At 43.8% G+C, this 16,507-nt stretch overlaps 1 protein-coding gene across 3 annotated transcripts in view; it reads left to right on the top strand.

Annotated features, from left to right (window-relative positions):
* Window positions 1-16,507, top strand: part of CLDN14 (claudin 14) — a 105,799-nt gene that overhangs the window by 64,648 nt on the left and 24,644 nt on the right. The window contains exons 1-2 of one of the 3 annotated variants that reach the window (XM_080376251.1): window positions 1-9,698; window positions 12,460-16,507. The exon at window positions 1-9,698 is cut by the window's left edge and continues 64,648 nt beyond it; the exon at window positions 12,460-16,507 is cut by the window's right edge and continues 24,644 nt beyond it. In XM_080376251.1, coding sequence (XP_080232377.1) covers window positions 12,577-13,287 — 711 coding nt within the window. In that variant the 5' untranslated portion in view covers window positions 1-9,698; window positions 12,460-12,576 and the 3' untranslated portion in view covers window positions 13,288-16,507. The other 2 variants (XM_080376250.1, XM_080376252.1) reach the window with 2 other exon arrangements.

Below are 16,507 nucleotides of genomic sequence, written 5' to 3'. Positions count from 1 at the left end.
CACTGCAAATAATCTCTACCATAAAAACCCTTAAACCATGCTGGGTTGTGCTGCTCAGAAACAATGCCTTCATTTTGTGGGGCAGGGAGAGACTGGAGAAAGAGAGAGGGGTTGCTGCTTCGTTTTTTCCTTTAAAAATAAAGGAAGTGGAATGTCCTCAAGCCTTTTAGTTTGGCAACATGGGGAAAAAAGCGTTCCTTACTCTAGCTGACTCTCCTATGTCATCCCAGGGCCGTCCAGTGCTTTTACCGCCCTTGCCTTAAGAAGTTGCCAGCACGCCAGGTTTCTCACTAGCCAGCGAAATGACTCCTGGAGCGTGGGAGGTTTCTCTTCCTTCCGTAGGAGCAGGCAGAGGGTCTCCTCTGCTGCCTCCTGAAGCACAGCCAGGAGAGCACTGCTGCTCCCAGGGACAGGACGATCCCGGCCACCGCACACTCCCCTGGCAGACCTTCCGGCCCCTTCAAGGTTGCTGTGGGCTGTGGCTCACCTAGACTGGCTGCTGGCACCACTCATCTCTGAGCTGGGGAAAAAATTTGCAGCTACGCTGGAACAAGAATGAAATGAAAACAGATATAGAACATCGGGTCTATTTCTATTGGCTCTGGCTGCTGGGCACAGTCTGTCAGCAACCTCTCATTCCCAAAAGGTCCCTCCTTTGCAGATGTTTAGATGCAGAGGCATCCACAGCAGTCAACTGGACAGCACCGAAATTAATGAAAAATAAACCTACAGAATGGTATTTCCCATTCTTTGGAACACAGTAAAAGTGTTTACTGTTCCTTTCAGCCTCTAACCTAGATACATTCATCAGTGCAGGATGACATTGGCACATTGTTTAGGGAGACACATATTCAAGGAAACAAACCTGCATCACCATTTCAAAGTTAAATGCCAACATTCCAAATTAAATACCCCCATCACTGTGCATATTTTTGAAAATTAGGCTACCAACAGCATGAATCGTTTTCTCCTATATAATGCTGAGCCCTTTGGAAGACCTTTGCTTCCACAAGGTTTTATGCTTTTCATAGCACAAATGATCTGCCCTTGTTTAAAAAGATACTGGTTTTCCACTGCAACTCTTAGTCATATTTGTATAGGTGACTTCCTGCAGTTAACACGTCTGCTCAAAGTGTCGAGCCATGTGTCATTTAAAGTTAGTACTAAAACAGTTGACCATAGACCAGTGTGGAGTGTCCGGTCCCTTCTTGCAGCAAAGGGAAGAGGACGGAGTGCTGCGTGAGGAGCAGGTGCCTGCTGGCACTGCACCCTTCCATCACTTTCAGATGTCATGTTCAGCTGATGAAGGGTAAAAAGCCATCTCGTTGTGGAGAACCAGCATTAGCCTTCAGACACTGCTTAATCCTGTTTAAAGGGTTTTAAGTATTGCATGGGTCTGCTAAGCCCCCTCACAAGGGGAGAATTTTCACCTAAAAAGACCAGCTAATAAAAGGGGTCCCACCACCTGCTCACCCCCAGAAAACCTGTGGGCACAGAAACAAATTCTTAATTTGAGATGCAAAACGATCTGGATACAAACTGAGAACGACTCATGTTTTGTTTTAAATGAACAGTTTCTCTTAATTATTATGCTGCTTTATGATTCCATATAGACAGAAAGGATTGATTTCCCAATCATGTTCAGGGAATATGCACGCTAGCAGCCATTAGATGCAATTCATCACCTGTTTAAATCCCACATGCATCAATAGGAAAATTAAATTCCATTTCCTTTCAAGTTTAAATATCTCTAAAGATATTCCCCAGTCCAGGACAGCACTTAAGCAAGTGCTTCACCTTAGGCATGTGAGTGGTTCTAGCAATGTCAAGTGCTTTCCTGGACAGGACTGTGATCCATAGCAGATGTACACCTGCACCATTGAATGAACACCCAGAAAATACAGAAAAGGCACCAGGGTACTAGAAACACACTTGATTATTTTTGAGGTCCTGCAATTTTGCTCCTGTCTGCAAGATTTTCAGTTGGAAAAAAAACCCCAACAAACCCAGGGAAATTAGCTACAGAAAGGCAACATTTCAAAAGCACATAGTTCTCTTAGTCTCTTGGGGAAAATTTTACACAATCCTAGTTTCAAAATAATGTTAAGGTTGCAAAATTGAGCAATCATAAAAGTCAGGAAATTTAAAAAGTTAGTATGTGTCTTTCAATGTTAGCTCAGCAATAGCAAATATATGTAGTGGGAGAAGTTTACACTTGCATTTTCTGTGTTAAATATAAACTTTAAAGTATTCTTGTTGACCATTAATAAGCAATATAAACTATATTAGGTATTTAATGTCTGTAAGAGGCATCTTAATCATAAGAATTTCCTGTCCTTGGAATTCAGAGGGCTTGGTTTTGAAATATAAAATGTCACTGTTTTTTTGCTGAGTTATTGTGGCTCTTTTCTCACTTATGGGTGGAAGTCATCACTGGGAAAGAAAGGTAATTTCACCTGCGTTATAACACAGTTCTCACATCAGAATAATTTTGTGATGTTTATGAAAGGCTATGATTTATATAGCTAGGGAACTGACTTAATCTTTTGGGTTTTTTTGAGAAGTAAGAAATTCTGTGGTAAAGAGACCACAGTGCTTCCCCCTTGCTGGCAGGAGAATTAAACCTCCCAAAAGAAATGTGCTTTACCTGAATTAATAATATGGAGCTGTTCCGCAAAATGTTTAAAATACAGAATGATCTTTCCAGGCCAGATGTATGATTTTCTGAAATCTACGTGTCGTGGTTTAACTTACCATGAAAACCTAAATACAGTGTGATGGTAGTGTTTAGATAAGACAGATGTAGAGTGCAGTGCAGGCTTGGTACTGCAGAAACGCTGATCCTTATAAATGAGCTGTATTGCGCTCTGGGATTTTCCTGGCTGAGTCTTTCAAAACTTAGGCTAGATTAAATCATCACAGCTGGGGAGAAAATATCAAGAGTTAAATAACTACTTTATGAGAGTTGTAAGAGTGTGAAAGTTTTAAGAAGTTAAATAATTACAGCACACTCTGAGAACTACAGAAAAGACAAATGAGTCTGTGGCCGACGGTCTTATTTATTCTGATGTCGTCCTGAAAGAAAAATGAAAGTGTCAGAGATGTGGGGAGAATTTCACACATGACCACAGATGTAGCTATCAAAGCAAATATGGGTCAAAGTGCAGCACTGAGGAGTCCCACACACGCTCAGCTCAAAGGAAAGATGACACTAGGAACCCAGCACTTCCACTGATTTTTATGTTACATTTAGTGCCCCAGGCCTAGTGCAGTAAGTCATGAGCATCTTGAGCTCTCTGTCAGCTTTCAGCTTGTTGGTTAATGGAACTAAGCCACCCTGGGAATAAAATATGTCTCCCATTAAGATATGCAAGTGTGAGGACCTAAAGCTTTATGTAAAATTTCCGTGAGCATGTCACGAGTCCAAAGTTAAGGCAAATACCTAAGGGAGAAGCAACCTTTGTATCATGTTTGATTCCAATGTATCACCCCTTAGATTCTGGGGGAGCTGCTCTCCGATGACACCAACATAAGTGAGTGCAAACCCATTCTCAGATATGTCTTCAGTGCACCTAAATGTTGTGTAAGGAAGAACAGGATTGTTTGGTCAATCTGGGGCTGCCAAATGTTGTCCAGAAATGCACTCACAGCAGCATTGCCAGCTGACCCCCTGGGGTCTGCCAAACCTGGGCAAGCAGCACCATGCGCGTGTGGACCCCCAAGGCAGCACAGGTGCCACCCGTCCCTGGTGCTGCCCGTCTATTCAGGCTAGGTGCAGTTTGTTCCACACACATAGGCATAGAGGATGGGCTGCTCAGAGGTTGCCTACATTTCTGTCTGGGAGTCTTCCTGAGGGAAACATGGGAACCAAAAAAGGCGAACAAATGAAATAAAAATGTGAGTGGACTGTGAATGCCCATGCGGCTGCAGGTGGTTGGAATGAAAGCTTCTTGGGCCAAAAGGGGGGCAGAAGGGAAAGATAAAGGTTGCTCTGAGACTGCACATGGAAATCATGAGGACACATCCTGCTGACTCTGGGCAGCTTAGCTCAGATCCAGCAAATGGCCTTTCCCTTCCCCCTCCTCCCTCTGCTCTGTAGCTACTGAGTGAAGCACGGCAGCCCAGATCTTATTTCAGGTTTTGAGATGGTGCATATTTTCTTCCTTAGATCTTTCAGCAAGAGAGCACCAGCCTCCCTGTGAGGGACTGCTGACACCCCCGGGACTAAGCCTGGAGATGGGGGGTCAGGAGGGGAGGGCTGGCTGCGCTGCTAGCCATTGTCTCTGGAAAGCCATCAGCAATCCTGGGAATGCGAGGATAACTGAAGATGCAGATCCTCAACAGGTTATGCTAACAGCAACCTGGCAAATTTGCTTCCAGTCTTTAACCACCCCTTTTTGAGATCAGTTTATGTAATGGCTGAAGGGGCAAAGGCAGCATAAAGCACAATACATCACTGAGCCCTGCAACAAAGATGAAATTAAATTGGGCTGAAAACTATTTCAAGCGCTATTAAGTAATGTAATAGCATGACGGTGGGGAGCAGAAGGGGAAGAGGGAGTGAGCTCAGGTAAGACATGGATAATAAAGTATGATAACTCTCAATAGGTATTTGCAGGGCACACACATTAGCCAGGTGATTTTTTTAGGCTGATTTAAGGAAGTATGGCTGGGAAAAGAGTATGAGGATTTGATTTGGCTTTCAGGGTATATTTCTAAACTGTGAAGCATAGCAGACTGCAGAGCAGTCATAGGAAATGTTAGAAACTCCAAGGCTTGAGTAATTTAAAAACAGACTGGGCAAATTCACCCAAGAATAATCTGGAGGGAAAAACTCTTGTAATTGGCAAGCTGTGCAAGTACAACAGTCTCCGGTAATAAATTATAATAACTTGGAAAGAATAGGTAGCCAGCAAGCTGCACACATACGAATTGGGGGACAGGGCTCAAAACCTCTGCCTCCCAAGCTCCCAGAAGCCAAATGCTGTGTTGGTGCAAACCGGTGTAGCTCCATTCCCTTCAATGAGTGACGATGCATGGATTTACGCTAGCTAAGAGCCTGGCCCAAGGGCTTCTGACCTTTGGGCTAAAATAACTCCATCATCTTGTGGTATTCCTGGGCAATAAATACTCTGATTTAGCTGTTAGGCTTTCATAATCTGACTGGGCAGCGGTTAATTCACCAGCTCACACTTGCAGACAGGAATCCTCCAGGGCACAGAGCCCCCCGTAAGTTCTGCGTCATTCCGGCTGCAAACCTTTCTGCAGATGTTTTTGCCCCCCTCTTTTTAATCTGAGGGCCCGATAAAAGGCCAGCCTACGTGCAGACTTCTGGTTCCAGCAGATCGTGTTCCAAAAATGGATATGGTTGTTTCCAACCCGAGGCTACAGGGCGGCTTTCTGATGTTGATTTGGCTACTTTTTTTCTGGAAGCAAAAGCGTCCACAAAGACACTGGTACACAAATAGAGTTTTGGTTCCCACGTCTCCTTATTTTGCACAAATTGAATGCCATGCATGAATACTGAGATGAACTATTATCTTGCCTTTCCTCTGTATGCTAGCTTACAATAAAATGCTCTACTAAGTTTAGAGCAATGACTTTGTGGTCTCACTGTTGATGAATTCACATTGATGAATATACCCTCAGTTAAAATTATTTCCCTTTTGCATGTGGAGAAGAAAAGCCAAAATTATCAGAAATGTCACTCAGTGTTTAGTGTTTGGCAAGTGGAACCACGTACCCGATTTTCATAGTACTGAGTATTTCATAGCACATTGCCTTGTCCCATCTCCCACTGAATTTCTTAATCGTTATGCTCTGTTGTGTTTGGTACCCCCTGAAAATGAATTCTAGCACCTGTGATTTGCCAGACACTCTCCAGGAGATCTGGGAATAATGTGGATAAAACACCCCTGACAGCAGACTTGTTCCTCTCATTTCCCTGAATACAACCCATTACTCCAGACCAAATGAGGTATGGGCTCTCAAGGGAAAAAGGCTGTTTTATCATGTACATATACAGTACTTCATAATGTTTGTGTGTTTGCAGACAGATCCAAATTAAGATCACCCAGACAGGTACTAATAACTCCAGCCAGCAGAGTTTCTTCCAAAGCCACAGTCAACATGTAAGAAAAGAGCCCATTATTTCTAGTATGTTAAGCTGACTCATCTAGCAGCGTCCCACAGGCAAACAAACACCTCCCAGATTCAGTAAACCAATTTTGCTGAAAGGATTGACTTTCTGGAATGAAGGTGTATAGCATGTATTTGCCACAATGCTCTTTTAAAACATTAATACTATAAATAAAGGGCAGAATTAAGCAGCCACATTGCATGTAGAGTGCACTATAAATGTACCATTCATCATATCCTTCTCTATGTTATACTATACAGAGGAGCCCCTACCACATCATGGATGTTTATTATCCTTCAAAACTAATAACCTTGACCATGTTCAGCAAAAAATGAGGTCATGTGAGCTGCAAGTGGTCCAAGCACAAGAACTTTTGTTCACGTGCCAGCCAGATAGTTATATGCATATATTCCTCTGTCTGAACACATCAATAATTTTAATATAATCACTGTTCATCTCTCAGAGAATTTTGCCCTTTCATTCTTTTTTCCACACTACAGATTTTATGAGTGGATCTTAAGATCCAGTTATAGATGTGACAAATTATTTTAAGTTTCCCTGTTCTTAGAGTTTAAATCTGACTACCATAGAGCAGAGTTGAGCATTTGAAGGTTTCTCAAGCCAATCATCCCCAGGCTGCTTGAAATCATAGGACCCTTGTGAAAGGTCTAGTCCAGATGAATTTGGAAATACCTACATGTACAAGTTCGGAAATATGTATGCATACATATGCATACCCATGTATACAATTTCTGGTTAGTGTCCCTTTGTCCCTTAACCCCGTTGCCTATTCCCACCATGCAAACTGCTTCATGTTGCAGTCATGGTCCCTGAGGCCTGGGATGAGGCACTGCCCAAAGCACCTTGGTAAGGAGTCTTGCTCCTCCCAGCTGCAACTATTGACCCCAAAAAGCAGGTAGCACACCTTGAGGGCAATTCATCCCAGTGGTGATCTAAACCTCTCTCTGAAGGTACCTACCTCAGCCACTGGCTATCCGGAGGACTGAGGTGACAAGACTCCGAAATTTGGGGATTAAAATTACATGGGATCAAAATGTGGACCTGATCCTTTTTTTTCTTTGCAGGCTTTGTAGTTTTTCCAGGTCTATTGACTTCTATGTAGTTGCAGGGTGAATACGAAACTTTTGGTTCGCACCTCTAGAAAAAACCCAAATAATATGCCCCCAAAAGTTAAATACTTCTGTGCTAGAAAAAACATTTGGGATCCACTCAAGACTATTTTGAAGGGAGAGAATTTTAAGGCCAGCGGCAACTGGTGCAGAGATGATGTGTGACTGGTCTCAGGCAGGAACAAACCATGAAATGAACGGCAGTACCGCTGGCGGCTGACAGCACCCACAGCCAAGAGAGACGCCCAAAAGGCTGGGCAGGCAGATCACCCTGGCACTCTGATGAGGATCTTGTCCTTGAAGAAGGAAACAAGGAGGGGGCACAAGGCCAGTTACAACCCAATAGCACCACACGGCTGAAGTCCTGGAGGCTTTGTGGCTCTGAGGAGGGGTCAGGGCTTCTCCTGCACATCTGGCAGAGCAGCAGCTGTGCTGCAGTGCTCAATGTCAGCACTTGCCGCGAGGACTCGTTTTACAGAGAGGGGGTGGGAGTAGGTGTGGGATCAGGGTTGATTACAATGTGCCTTTCAAACTTTTATTGATTTCCTAATCTCTTCTTTAAAAAAATAAAGGGGGTCGGGGCGGGGGGCGGGATGTCAGGGAGAAAGAGAAGAATTTTGCTGTGAGCCTGGTGGGCTTTATTTCCCTCTCAGATCCACCCATCCTCGCCCACAACCACGGAGGAATCTCTTCTCACTGACTGCGAAGTGCCGGTCGGTTTTTGTCCCTAAACACATTTCAGCAGGTGTCAGCAAAGAAAGGGCCTGGGGAGGCGAAACAGCTGAACTCAAGTGTGGGAGCAGGTAACCTCCTGCCTCCCTGGCAAATCCACCACCTGAGCATGCCTCACAGCTCTGATCCAGCTGGTGCTTAAACACGGGCCCAGCCTTAACCATTCAGGCTGTGTGAGATGAAGCAAGAATGTAAAATGAGTGTAAACTTCAGGGCCAGGCTCAGCTCAGGTCCACAACAGGGAATACTTCAGGCTTGACTCTCCACTGGTCTGCAGCTGGTAAGGATATCTGCAAAGGACATCACCGCATCCATCGCACCACTGTGCAGAGGCTGAAATCGCCAGATTCCCAGCATTATTTTTGAGCTAATTGGTACAGAATTTGAGGAGCTGAAGTAAAAACATCAGTTGGTAAGAATGCGCAGAGACATACCAAAGTCACTGAATTAAAATTCATTGGCAGAACCATCTGCAGCTCAGGGGATGAGAGGCACTGCAGACAGTCTGCACAAGCAGCAGCAATTCACAGGTCTGGAGAAAGGGATTGGAAAGAGCAGAAACAAAAGGACTGATACGGGTGGGGAAATAGTAAAATGAGAAACAATGAAAGACACAGCAGTAAAATATGCATCTGTCATTTAATCCTGGGTAAATACCCCGATTAGTGACATCAGCTTCTGCTGCTTATTTGGAGCTTACTTTGGAGCCATGACTCTCAAGGCTAACACAGCTGTGACGCAGCCCAGCAGAAAGTGCAACCGAGGATTTATCCTAGCTATAGCTGTTCCTGTACAACACGGGCATTAGGCAAAACTAAAATTTGTATAGAAAAGTTGTCTTTTCAGCTCTTGTGCTCATAAAATTAAAGCTGGCAGGAGCTGGCAAAGCAAGGAGATTCAAATTTTTCAGTTTCTTTTCATAAATTTTCACATTATTTTGCATTCACTCACTGCTTAGATGAGCTTTGAAGGTCATGAAGGCTAAACATGTACGCTGTCTCTTCATCCATTTTTGGGGCCTTGACACTGGGCTCTGTCACCCCATGTATTGCCACGAAGTCACTGGTGTTCATCAACCTGTGTCTGCTGCAGGGGTTTAGTTCAGCCAGCTCAAAGCTTCTCACCACCACAAGCCAAACTGCACCAAGAAGATGAAGATAAAATGATTTGTCTGAGATGATGGGCTTGGGCAAGAGACCAGGAGGTTATCGGTGTTACTGCTGGAGGGGGTGCAAGTAGACACCACTGCAGCTAAAATGGGCTTCCCCTGGAAGGAGTGTCTTGCATCTCACATACTCCACAGCAGCTGAGATGTGGGCATCTGGCTGAGCCAGCTAAAGGCAGAGATGAGCCATTTCAGGAGCATACTCCATTTGAGAAAGCCATCTCTGCCTTCCCTGGCAGCTGTGCGCTGGGCAGTAGCACTACTGCCTCCCCTTAGAAGTAAGCCGCCGCGCTACCAACTTTCACTGTTTTTTACCCCAGACAGCTGTCGTCTTCTGCCCTGCAAAGGTTGGCTCTGGTTTGCCCACTTTCTAAAAGAATAGTAACAAACAAACTCCATGCTGAAAAAATGGCTCATCTTTGTTCTTGTGTTTAACTAGGTCAGCCCATGAGAAACATCCAACCAGCTGCTCACCTGATCCTGCTGTGGTGGTCATGTTCCTCGCCTAACCTGTTAGGAACAAAGCTGTAAGGTGAGACATTTTAACAAGGCCATTGATGTTCTTGGAGATAAACTTGTTAAGTTACTGCTGGTTTTGCCGATCGCAAACGGGGAGGGGAAGGCTGGTCCACAGCAGTTACAGCATTGCTGAGCACCAGGGGCAGCTGGCATTTGCTGAGAAAGGCACATGGAAAACGTGATGCCAAGCAAGCAGGGCTAATTAACACTGGTTTCTTAAATTAGAAGGTTCTTAATGGCTAATGTTTAAAAATAACACCTTAATGACATCTAAAAATAGCTGCTGCCAAGCCCCAGAGTATTCTGACCTCCATTAAATTGGGGGTCCATTTCCCGTGACTGGTAGTGTAAATCACATTTACCTTTTATATCCTGTTCTCCTTGGGATCAGCTGCGAAGCCTGATGCCTGACCTTGAAAGCCTGTTTGCAAACATGCAAGAGTAACCTAGAGCACTTTTCTGAATGGTGTGCAATATGAGGATATAATGTGCAGGCTGAGTAATTGGATAGAGTATAAATTCAGGTTGCACGCATCTGCAGATGCAAGCGGGGAAAAGTACTGAGGGAGTGGAGGACTATCAGACCAGGCAGAGACCAGGGATGTGAAAGGTGGTACTGGGGGTAGGGCCTAGGACTGGGACTGGGACACAGGAGACCCAAGCTCCATTTCCAGCTCAGCTGCCGATTTCCTGTGTGACCTGGGTACATTCCTCGTCCTCCTGCTGTGCCCCAAAGGTATGTCTAGATCTCCCTGATTCTGGAGAGGTATTACCAGGATATGTCTCTAAGGTGTGTGGCATGCTGAGATACAAGAATGATATGCCTCACAGGAAACAAACAGTAATATAAAAAGGGAAAAAGCTGCTTAATTTTCCTTATGCTTAATATGTGAGCCAAACTCAGTTTATCTGGACGGCAAACATACATTGAGGACTTCTGGAGCTCTTACCCAAGCATGTGGTGAGAACAGAAATAAAACACCTCCAATACTGCTGGAGATAACCATTTCCTTACTTTTGTTGTGCTCCTCTGTGCTGTGCTCGACCCTAACCTGTGTCTCGTCATATTGCGATACCCTGTGATGGCTGATACAAAGAGAGGCCTTCCCCGGCAGAATGCAGAGAAAACCCATGGCACCTACCTGGGACAATGATTTCTGACATTTGCATATCAGAAACCACTGCATTTGTCTCACTATTTGCAAATAAGGCAAATTACTTCAACAACCATGTAAACCCAGTTATTTTGCTTTAAGCATTATGTAAAAGCATTTGAAAGGCCAGAAAACCTTAACGATAGGAAAATGCCTTCCTAAATCTACCCACACTAAAGGAAAGCTGGTCTTTGGGTTTTCTCTTCCTTTCCAGTCAGAGGCCTGGGTACTTCTGCACAGATCCTGTCCAATATTGCATTCCGCCCCATCCTACGTCTGCACACAGCAGACACGTTCCAAACAAAAGAAAAGGAACATGTATAAGTATAAGACTCAGCCTGCATTGCTGTCCTGCCTAGGCCATATAATCCCTGTGTTTTTTAATTTTTTCCTTTCTTTTGGCATAAATTCCAAGGCAGATTCTGGTTTGTTTCTGGAAGAGACACACCATCTTGTTGCTATGCAGAGTTCGGTGCATGCCGAGACAGTGGTCTGGAGACAAACATCGGCACTGATGCACACCTCAAGCACTCCTGCCTCATTAGTGAGATAAGGGGAATATAAACCAGCTTTCACTTTTCTCCCTCTGCATTATTTTGTTGTTCTAACAGTCTACATTAGTTTGCCCAGATGGTTTTCCTCCTTTTGTCTGCTAAGGCCCAGTCCTGCAAACACTTACGCTTTCTTCTACAAACATGCGTTCAGTACACGCATGGGTCTTTGCAGAAATGGAGCTTAAATTTGTTTCTGTTTCTGAATTCCAAGTTGGATTTTGATGCAACAGTTATTTTATATATTAAAATATCAGGTTTCTGCCCACACACATAATGCATGATGTATAACAGACCTTGCAAGGCAGCCATTGGAAAAGACCACTTAATCTGCGATTTATACAGAAGGAAGAGTTACTATTTCTTGTTTTTCAGCTAGAATTTATACATGACTGAACTGTGAAGGTGTTGCTTCTCAGAAGCTCTCTGATGTACATCTGGTTTCACATGCTGTCATTTTGCCCACAACCTAAAATCATAAGCTGAAACTCCACAGAGGCTAATGAAAATTATTCCCCTTTGAGTTGCTTTATTAAACTGCAACCTCAAGAAATACTGGCAAATCAGGAAAGCGACTTTAATCCAATACTTGTTATCCTCTTCCACAGGTTTTAAATCACTCTCTTTGCACCCTACTTTGAGAAAATACACTCTTACCTAGTCCTGCTATGACCTTCTGGGAATGTTTTCATCGTGTAAAGCAACCTGCAGCTCCCTACTTTATAAATCTCATTCATTCCAAGTGCTAACACTAGCTAATTCTCTGCTTTAGAAAGGAAATCATGTTTGTTTTTTTGAAGAGTCTGCTGGGAAGAGGGATATTTGCATTTAAAATATTTTTTTCCATTTCATAAATTGTCTTGAGTTTTCTTCCCAGTGGGCAACAGAGGACTGTTTATATAAGTGAAGAGGGAAGCTTACTTTCCCATTACTTCCACAAAAGTACGATTAACAGCGATAACTATGCTAATTATTGAACTAACTGCACTTGGAATGTACCTTACTGGCTGGAGAGGTAATGCATTTGGGTAATAATTAACTCCTTTTTTCCTCAATTACCTTTTATTAGGAGAGCAGAAGGTGTCAAAGTAAAACAGCTGCATATCTTCCAAGAAAAGCTTGTGTTTTCTGAAGGAATTCAAGCAGAGGTGCTTTATTAAGAGAACTAGGCAGGACAAACATTAACATGGCAAGCTCGGCTGTTCAGTTACTTGGCTTCTCTCTAAGCCTGCTCGGCCTAATTGGGACATTAATTGCTACTATTCTGCCGCACTGGTGGCGGACGGCACACGTAGGCACCAATATTATAACAGCTGTGGCCTATATGAAAGGGCTTTGGATGGAGTGCGTCTGGCACAGCACCGGCATCTACCAGTGCCAAGTCCACCGCTCCCAGCTGGCGCTGCCCCGTGACCTCCAAGCCGCCCGTGCCATGATGGTAATTTCCTGCGTCCTTTCTGTGCTGGCATGCGTGATTGCTGTCATTGGTATGAAGTGCACGCAGTGTGCCAAGGGGACTTCTGCCAAAGCCTCCATCGCAGTCGCTGGGGGGATCATTTTCATCCTGGCCGGTCTCGTTTGCCTGGTACCTGTTTCGTGGACCACTAACGACGTCGTTACAGAGTTCTACAACCCCATGCTTCCCAGCGGGATGAAGTACGAGATAGGTCAAGCTCTTTACCTTGGCTTCATCTCTGCATCTTTAACGATCCTCGGTGGTGCTCTGCTGTGCACATCAAGCCAGTGTCATGGGAATGAGACACCTTACCAGACGCAGCCCAGCAGCGTAAGAAGGACTGCTCCCTCCTATAGACCACCAACTGTCTACAAGGGAAACCACGCTTCTTCCCTGACATCTGCTTCCCATAGCGGCTACAGATTAAATGACTATGTGTGAGTTCCCTAAGATTTGCCTGCAGGACACAGCTGCTTTATAATTTCTGTGCATGGCATAAAACAAAGCTAAGATGGCTTTTAATTTATAAGGGTTACAATACAAAGTTTACCATTGTTCATTTCTTCCTTTCCTTTCTTTCCGGACAGAAAAAACGCGAACACAAAACTGCTTGCTGCAAAACCTGGAAAATAAATACAAAGGAGGCTGTGATATTCCAGAGACAGCACATACCTGCCTACTTTCAGTTAAGGTTTTGAAGGCAGGCAGTTCAAGAGCAGTTTTGCTAAAAGCAATGGTTTGGTTTGTAGTTTCTGCCCCGCGACAAGCACTAAAGCCGAACGGGTTGCAACTTGTTGTTTGAATACTGTTCCTACAAGATGCTGTTTTGCCTAAAACAGTGAACTTCATCATGAGACACAGTGATTTTCAGCAGCTATTGCCTGCTAAGTTTACTTCCATAATGCATGAATGTTTCATTATGTCAACATATTAGTTTTGCTTTGACTTAACTTTTTGTTTGTTTTTTTATAGTCCCTTGAAATATGAATTGCAATAGCATTATGACAGATGTATTTGACAGTATGTTATAGCCAATATTTTAAATTATACTACAATGTTTTGACCTCATCAAAATAAATATTTTGAAACGAGATGGTGCATCACAATGCAAATAAACCATCTCAGTGGATCAGAATCGGGTTTTTAGAAATGTCAGAACAAAACTAGACATTAGATGTTAAGATTTTATTAAGAAAATGAAAAAGAAAAAATTAAGTACCGGAATTTGTCACTGAATGGGCATTTAGCTCTTTAGCAGATTTAGCATTCTGCACAATTGATGCATTATATAGATCAGAAAAACAATTTCTATAATCTTGTCCCAAATACCATGTAATGACATGTACTCACTTCTCAGGCTCAGCACTGAGGTTTTCTGCATGGGGTCTTGACTGAAAGTGCATTAGGGTTAATATTTCCGTCTATTCCCAGTGGCATTTGGGGAACTTCCATTTGGCCAGGCTTTGGTGCAAAAGGCAGCCTCTGTGCCAGCAGAGGTTACACTCAAGGACTGTAACCACTGATTGTCAAGAGGAGTATAAAATCAAGACATTTACTTCTAAAATCTTTGCAAAATGCAATCGTTCCACAGTGTGTTCAAACAATTAAAACCCAAACCAATGAACAAAGAACCCCAGCCCTCTCCATTTCATGTTACAGTGAAGTCCAATACAACATGTACTGTGACGTAAAACCATCACAAAAAAGAAAAGCACTAGATTCCTGTTAACCCCAGAAAGATACAGGTCTCTCCAGAGCAACATATGAACCAACACACTGTCATTTAATAAGGTTAAAAAAAATACTTCCAAGAACTGGAAGGCAATGCTTGGTATACTTCATCTGGCAAAAAACCTGTTTGCTATTGTGTTATCACCTGGTAGCATCTCCAGACCTGGGATCCTTTCAGCATTTCCCCTGGTTTCATTCTGAACCTCCCCTTCCATGTCTGATCACCTGGCCATTTTTTTCATGTTGATTTGAACTGTGTTTTTCAGCATTGATGCAAGTTATCATCATCACTGTTTTTAAAAAACAAAATGGCATTTCTAAGCAATTTGCTGAGACCAACAATAACAAGAATGATCTGGGACCAGGCTTTGGTGATTGAATGCTACAAGTGATTATAAACTCATATTTTGTTAACCGTAGCTATTACATATGATGTGAAAAAACATTGTACAGAAACTTCACTGAGGCTGCAAGCATCTTCATAACTGATTCTAATGTGGAAGGAATGGATGGAAACTGCTTTGACAATGGCTTCTTAGGGAAGATAGAGTCAAACTGTTCATAGTCCGTTATGTTTTTTCTGGGATGCCTTTTTAAGATGAAAGGTAGCCTGATGAAGGTGCTCAATTACATAGGATTTTTTCTGTATTTACATTACAAGAGATCTAGGCAAGTGATTACAATATCAGCTTTGAACAAGGGCTTTGGACAGCCGTGAATAATGGAGCACAAGTCCAAGTGCAGGAAATGGCTTGTGTCTCATTAGGTAGTATGTTTACTATATACTGATAGATTATTTTGCTTGCCAAGATGTTTGTGCAGTGGGAATACTTATGTGTAGTACTATTCTTACTGCACAAATTCCCAGCCAAGCAGGATACGTGACAGTAGTAAGAACAGTTTATAAAGTCCTGGCAAAAATACCTGGAAGTGCTCTGATGTCAATAAAGAGAGGCAATGGTTTCTTTCACAGGGGGCTGTGAACCAGTGGATCTCGTTCCATACTAAAACTGACATAAATTTCTTCTTCATTCTTTTTTTAAGCTGTCATTTGAAACAAAAAGCATATCCATTCTATCAGCCTTAGAGGTCTGGCTGCAACTACCCCAGACCGACGTAGGCATTGATAACCCGAGCTCCTCCCCTGCTGCCACACAGATCAGTGGCCAGACCTCGCTCTCCGCTTGCCTGGAGCCTGTCTTGGCAGTCCTGCACCGGCGGTGCAGCCAGGCAGTGCTCCGAGACCTCAGCCAAGGGCATCCCCACTGCCTCTCCTTTGCTGAGTAATCCCTTGGTCATCAGTGGCATCGATAAGTGACAGTGTCAAGGAAAGGGGGTGAGCTTCCTGGGTCACCAAGGCACTATTTATGGGGAAGTACTCCTTGGGCAGCTATAACTCAGCAGCAGGGGAACAGGACAGGACAATGGATGAGGGCTGCCACATGCCTAATTCTGTCCACTTGCATCCATCGTGTTTTTGCAGAGCCCTGTGGAGGCAGATTTTTTTGGTTATTTATTTTTTTAGAGAAGTATAGCCTGCTTTTTGCCTCCAGCTCACTAGAGCTGAACTGCCAGCCTGCCCTCCCAGGGGAGGCACTGCAGAGAGGCAAGAAAGGAAACCAGGGTGGGTAGAAATTCGTTTTAGCAGTGCAGGCATTGTTTGTGAATGTGATTGTGGTTACACCACTTTTTAGTCAACTTCAGTGCAATGTTCCAGGAGAAGCAGGGGTGGGAGACTTGGCAGGGAAGCATAGGTGGAGGATGGGATATGCCAGTGAAAGCGTATTGCGGTTAGTTCTGGAACATCATGAAAAATTGGGGACTGCTTCAGGATCAGGTACAGATGGATGCATCTGAAACAGGGATGGAGGCTGGGCTCAGAGAGGCTGGCAGCTTCTGAAGCTACAAGGAGCTCTTTCAAAGATGCATC

The sequence above is a fragment of the Falco punctatus genome, assembly GCF_963210335.1.
Source record: "Falco punctatus genome assembly, chromosome: 2".
Classification (NCBI taxonomy): domain Eukaryota; kingdom Metazoa; phylum Chordata; class Aves; order Falconiformes; family Falconidae; genus Falco; species Falco punctatus.
Note: the sequence above shows the minus strand (reverse complement) of the source record. Positions and strands in the feature narration are given on the sequence as shown.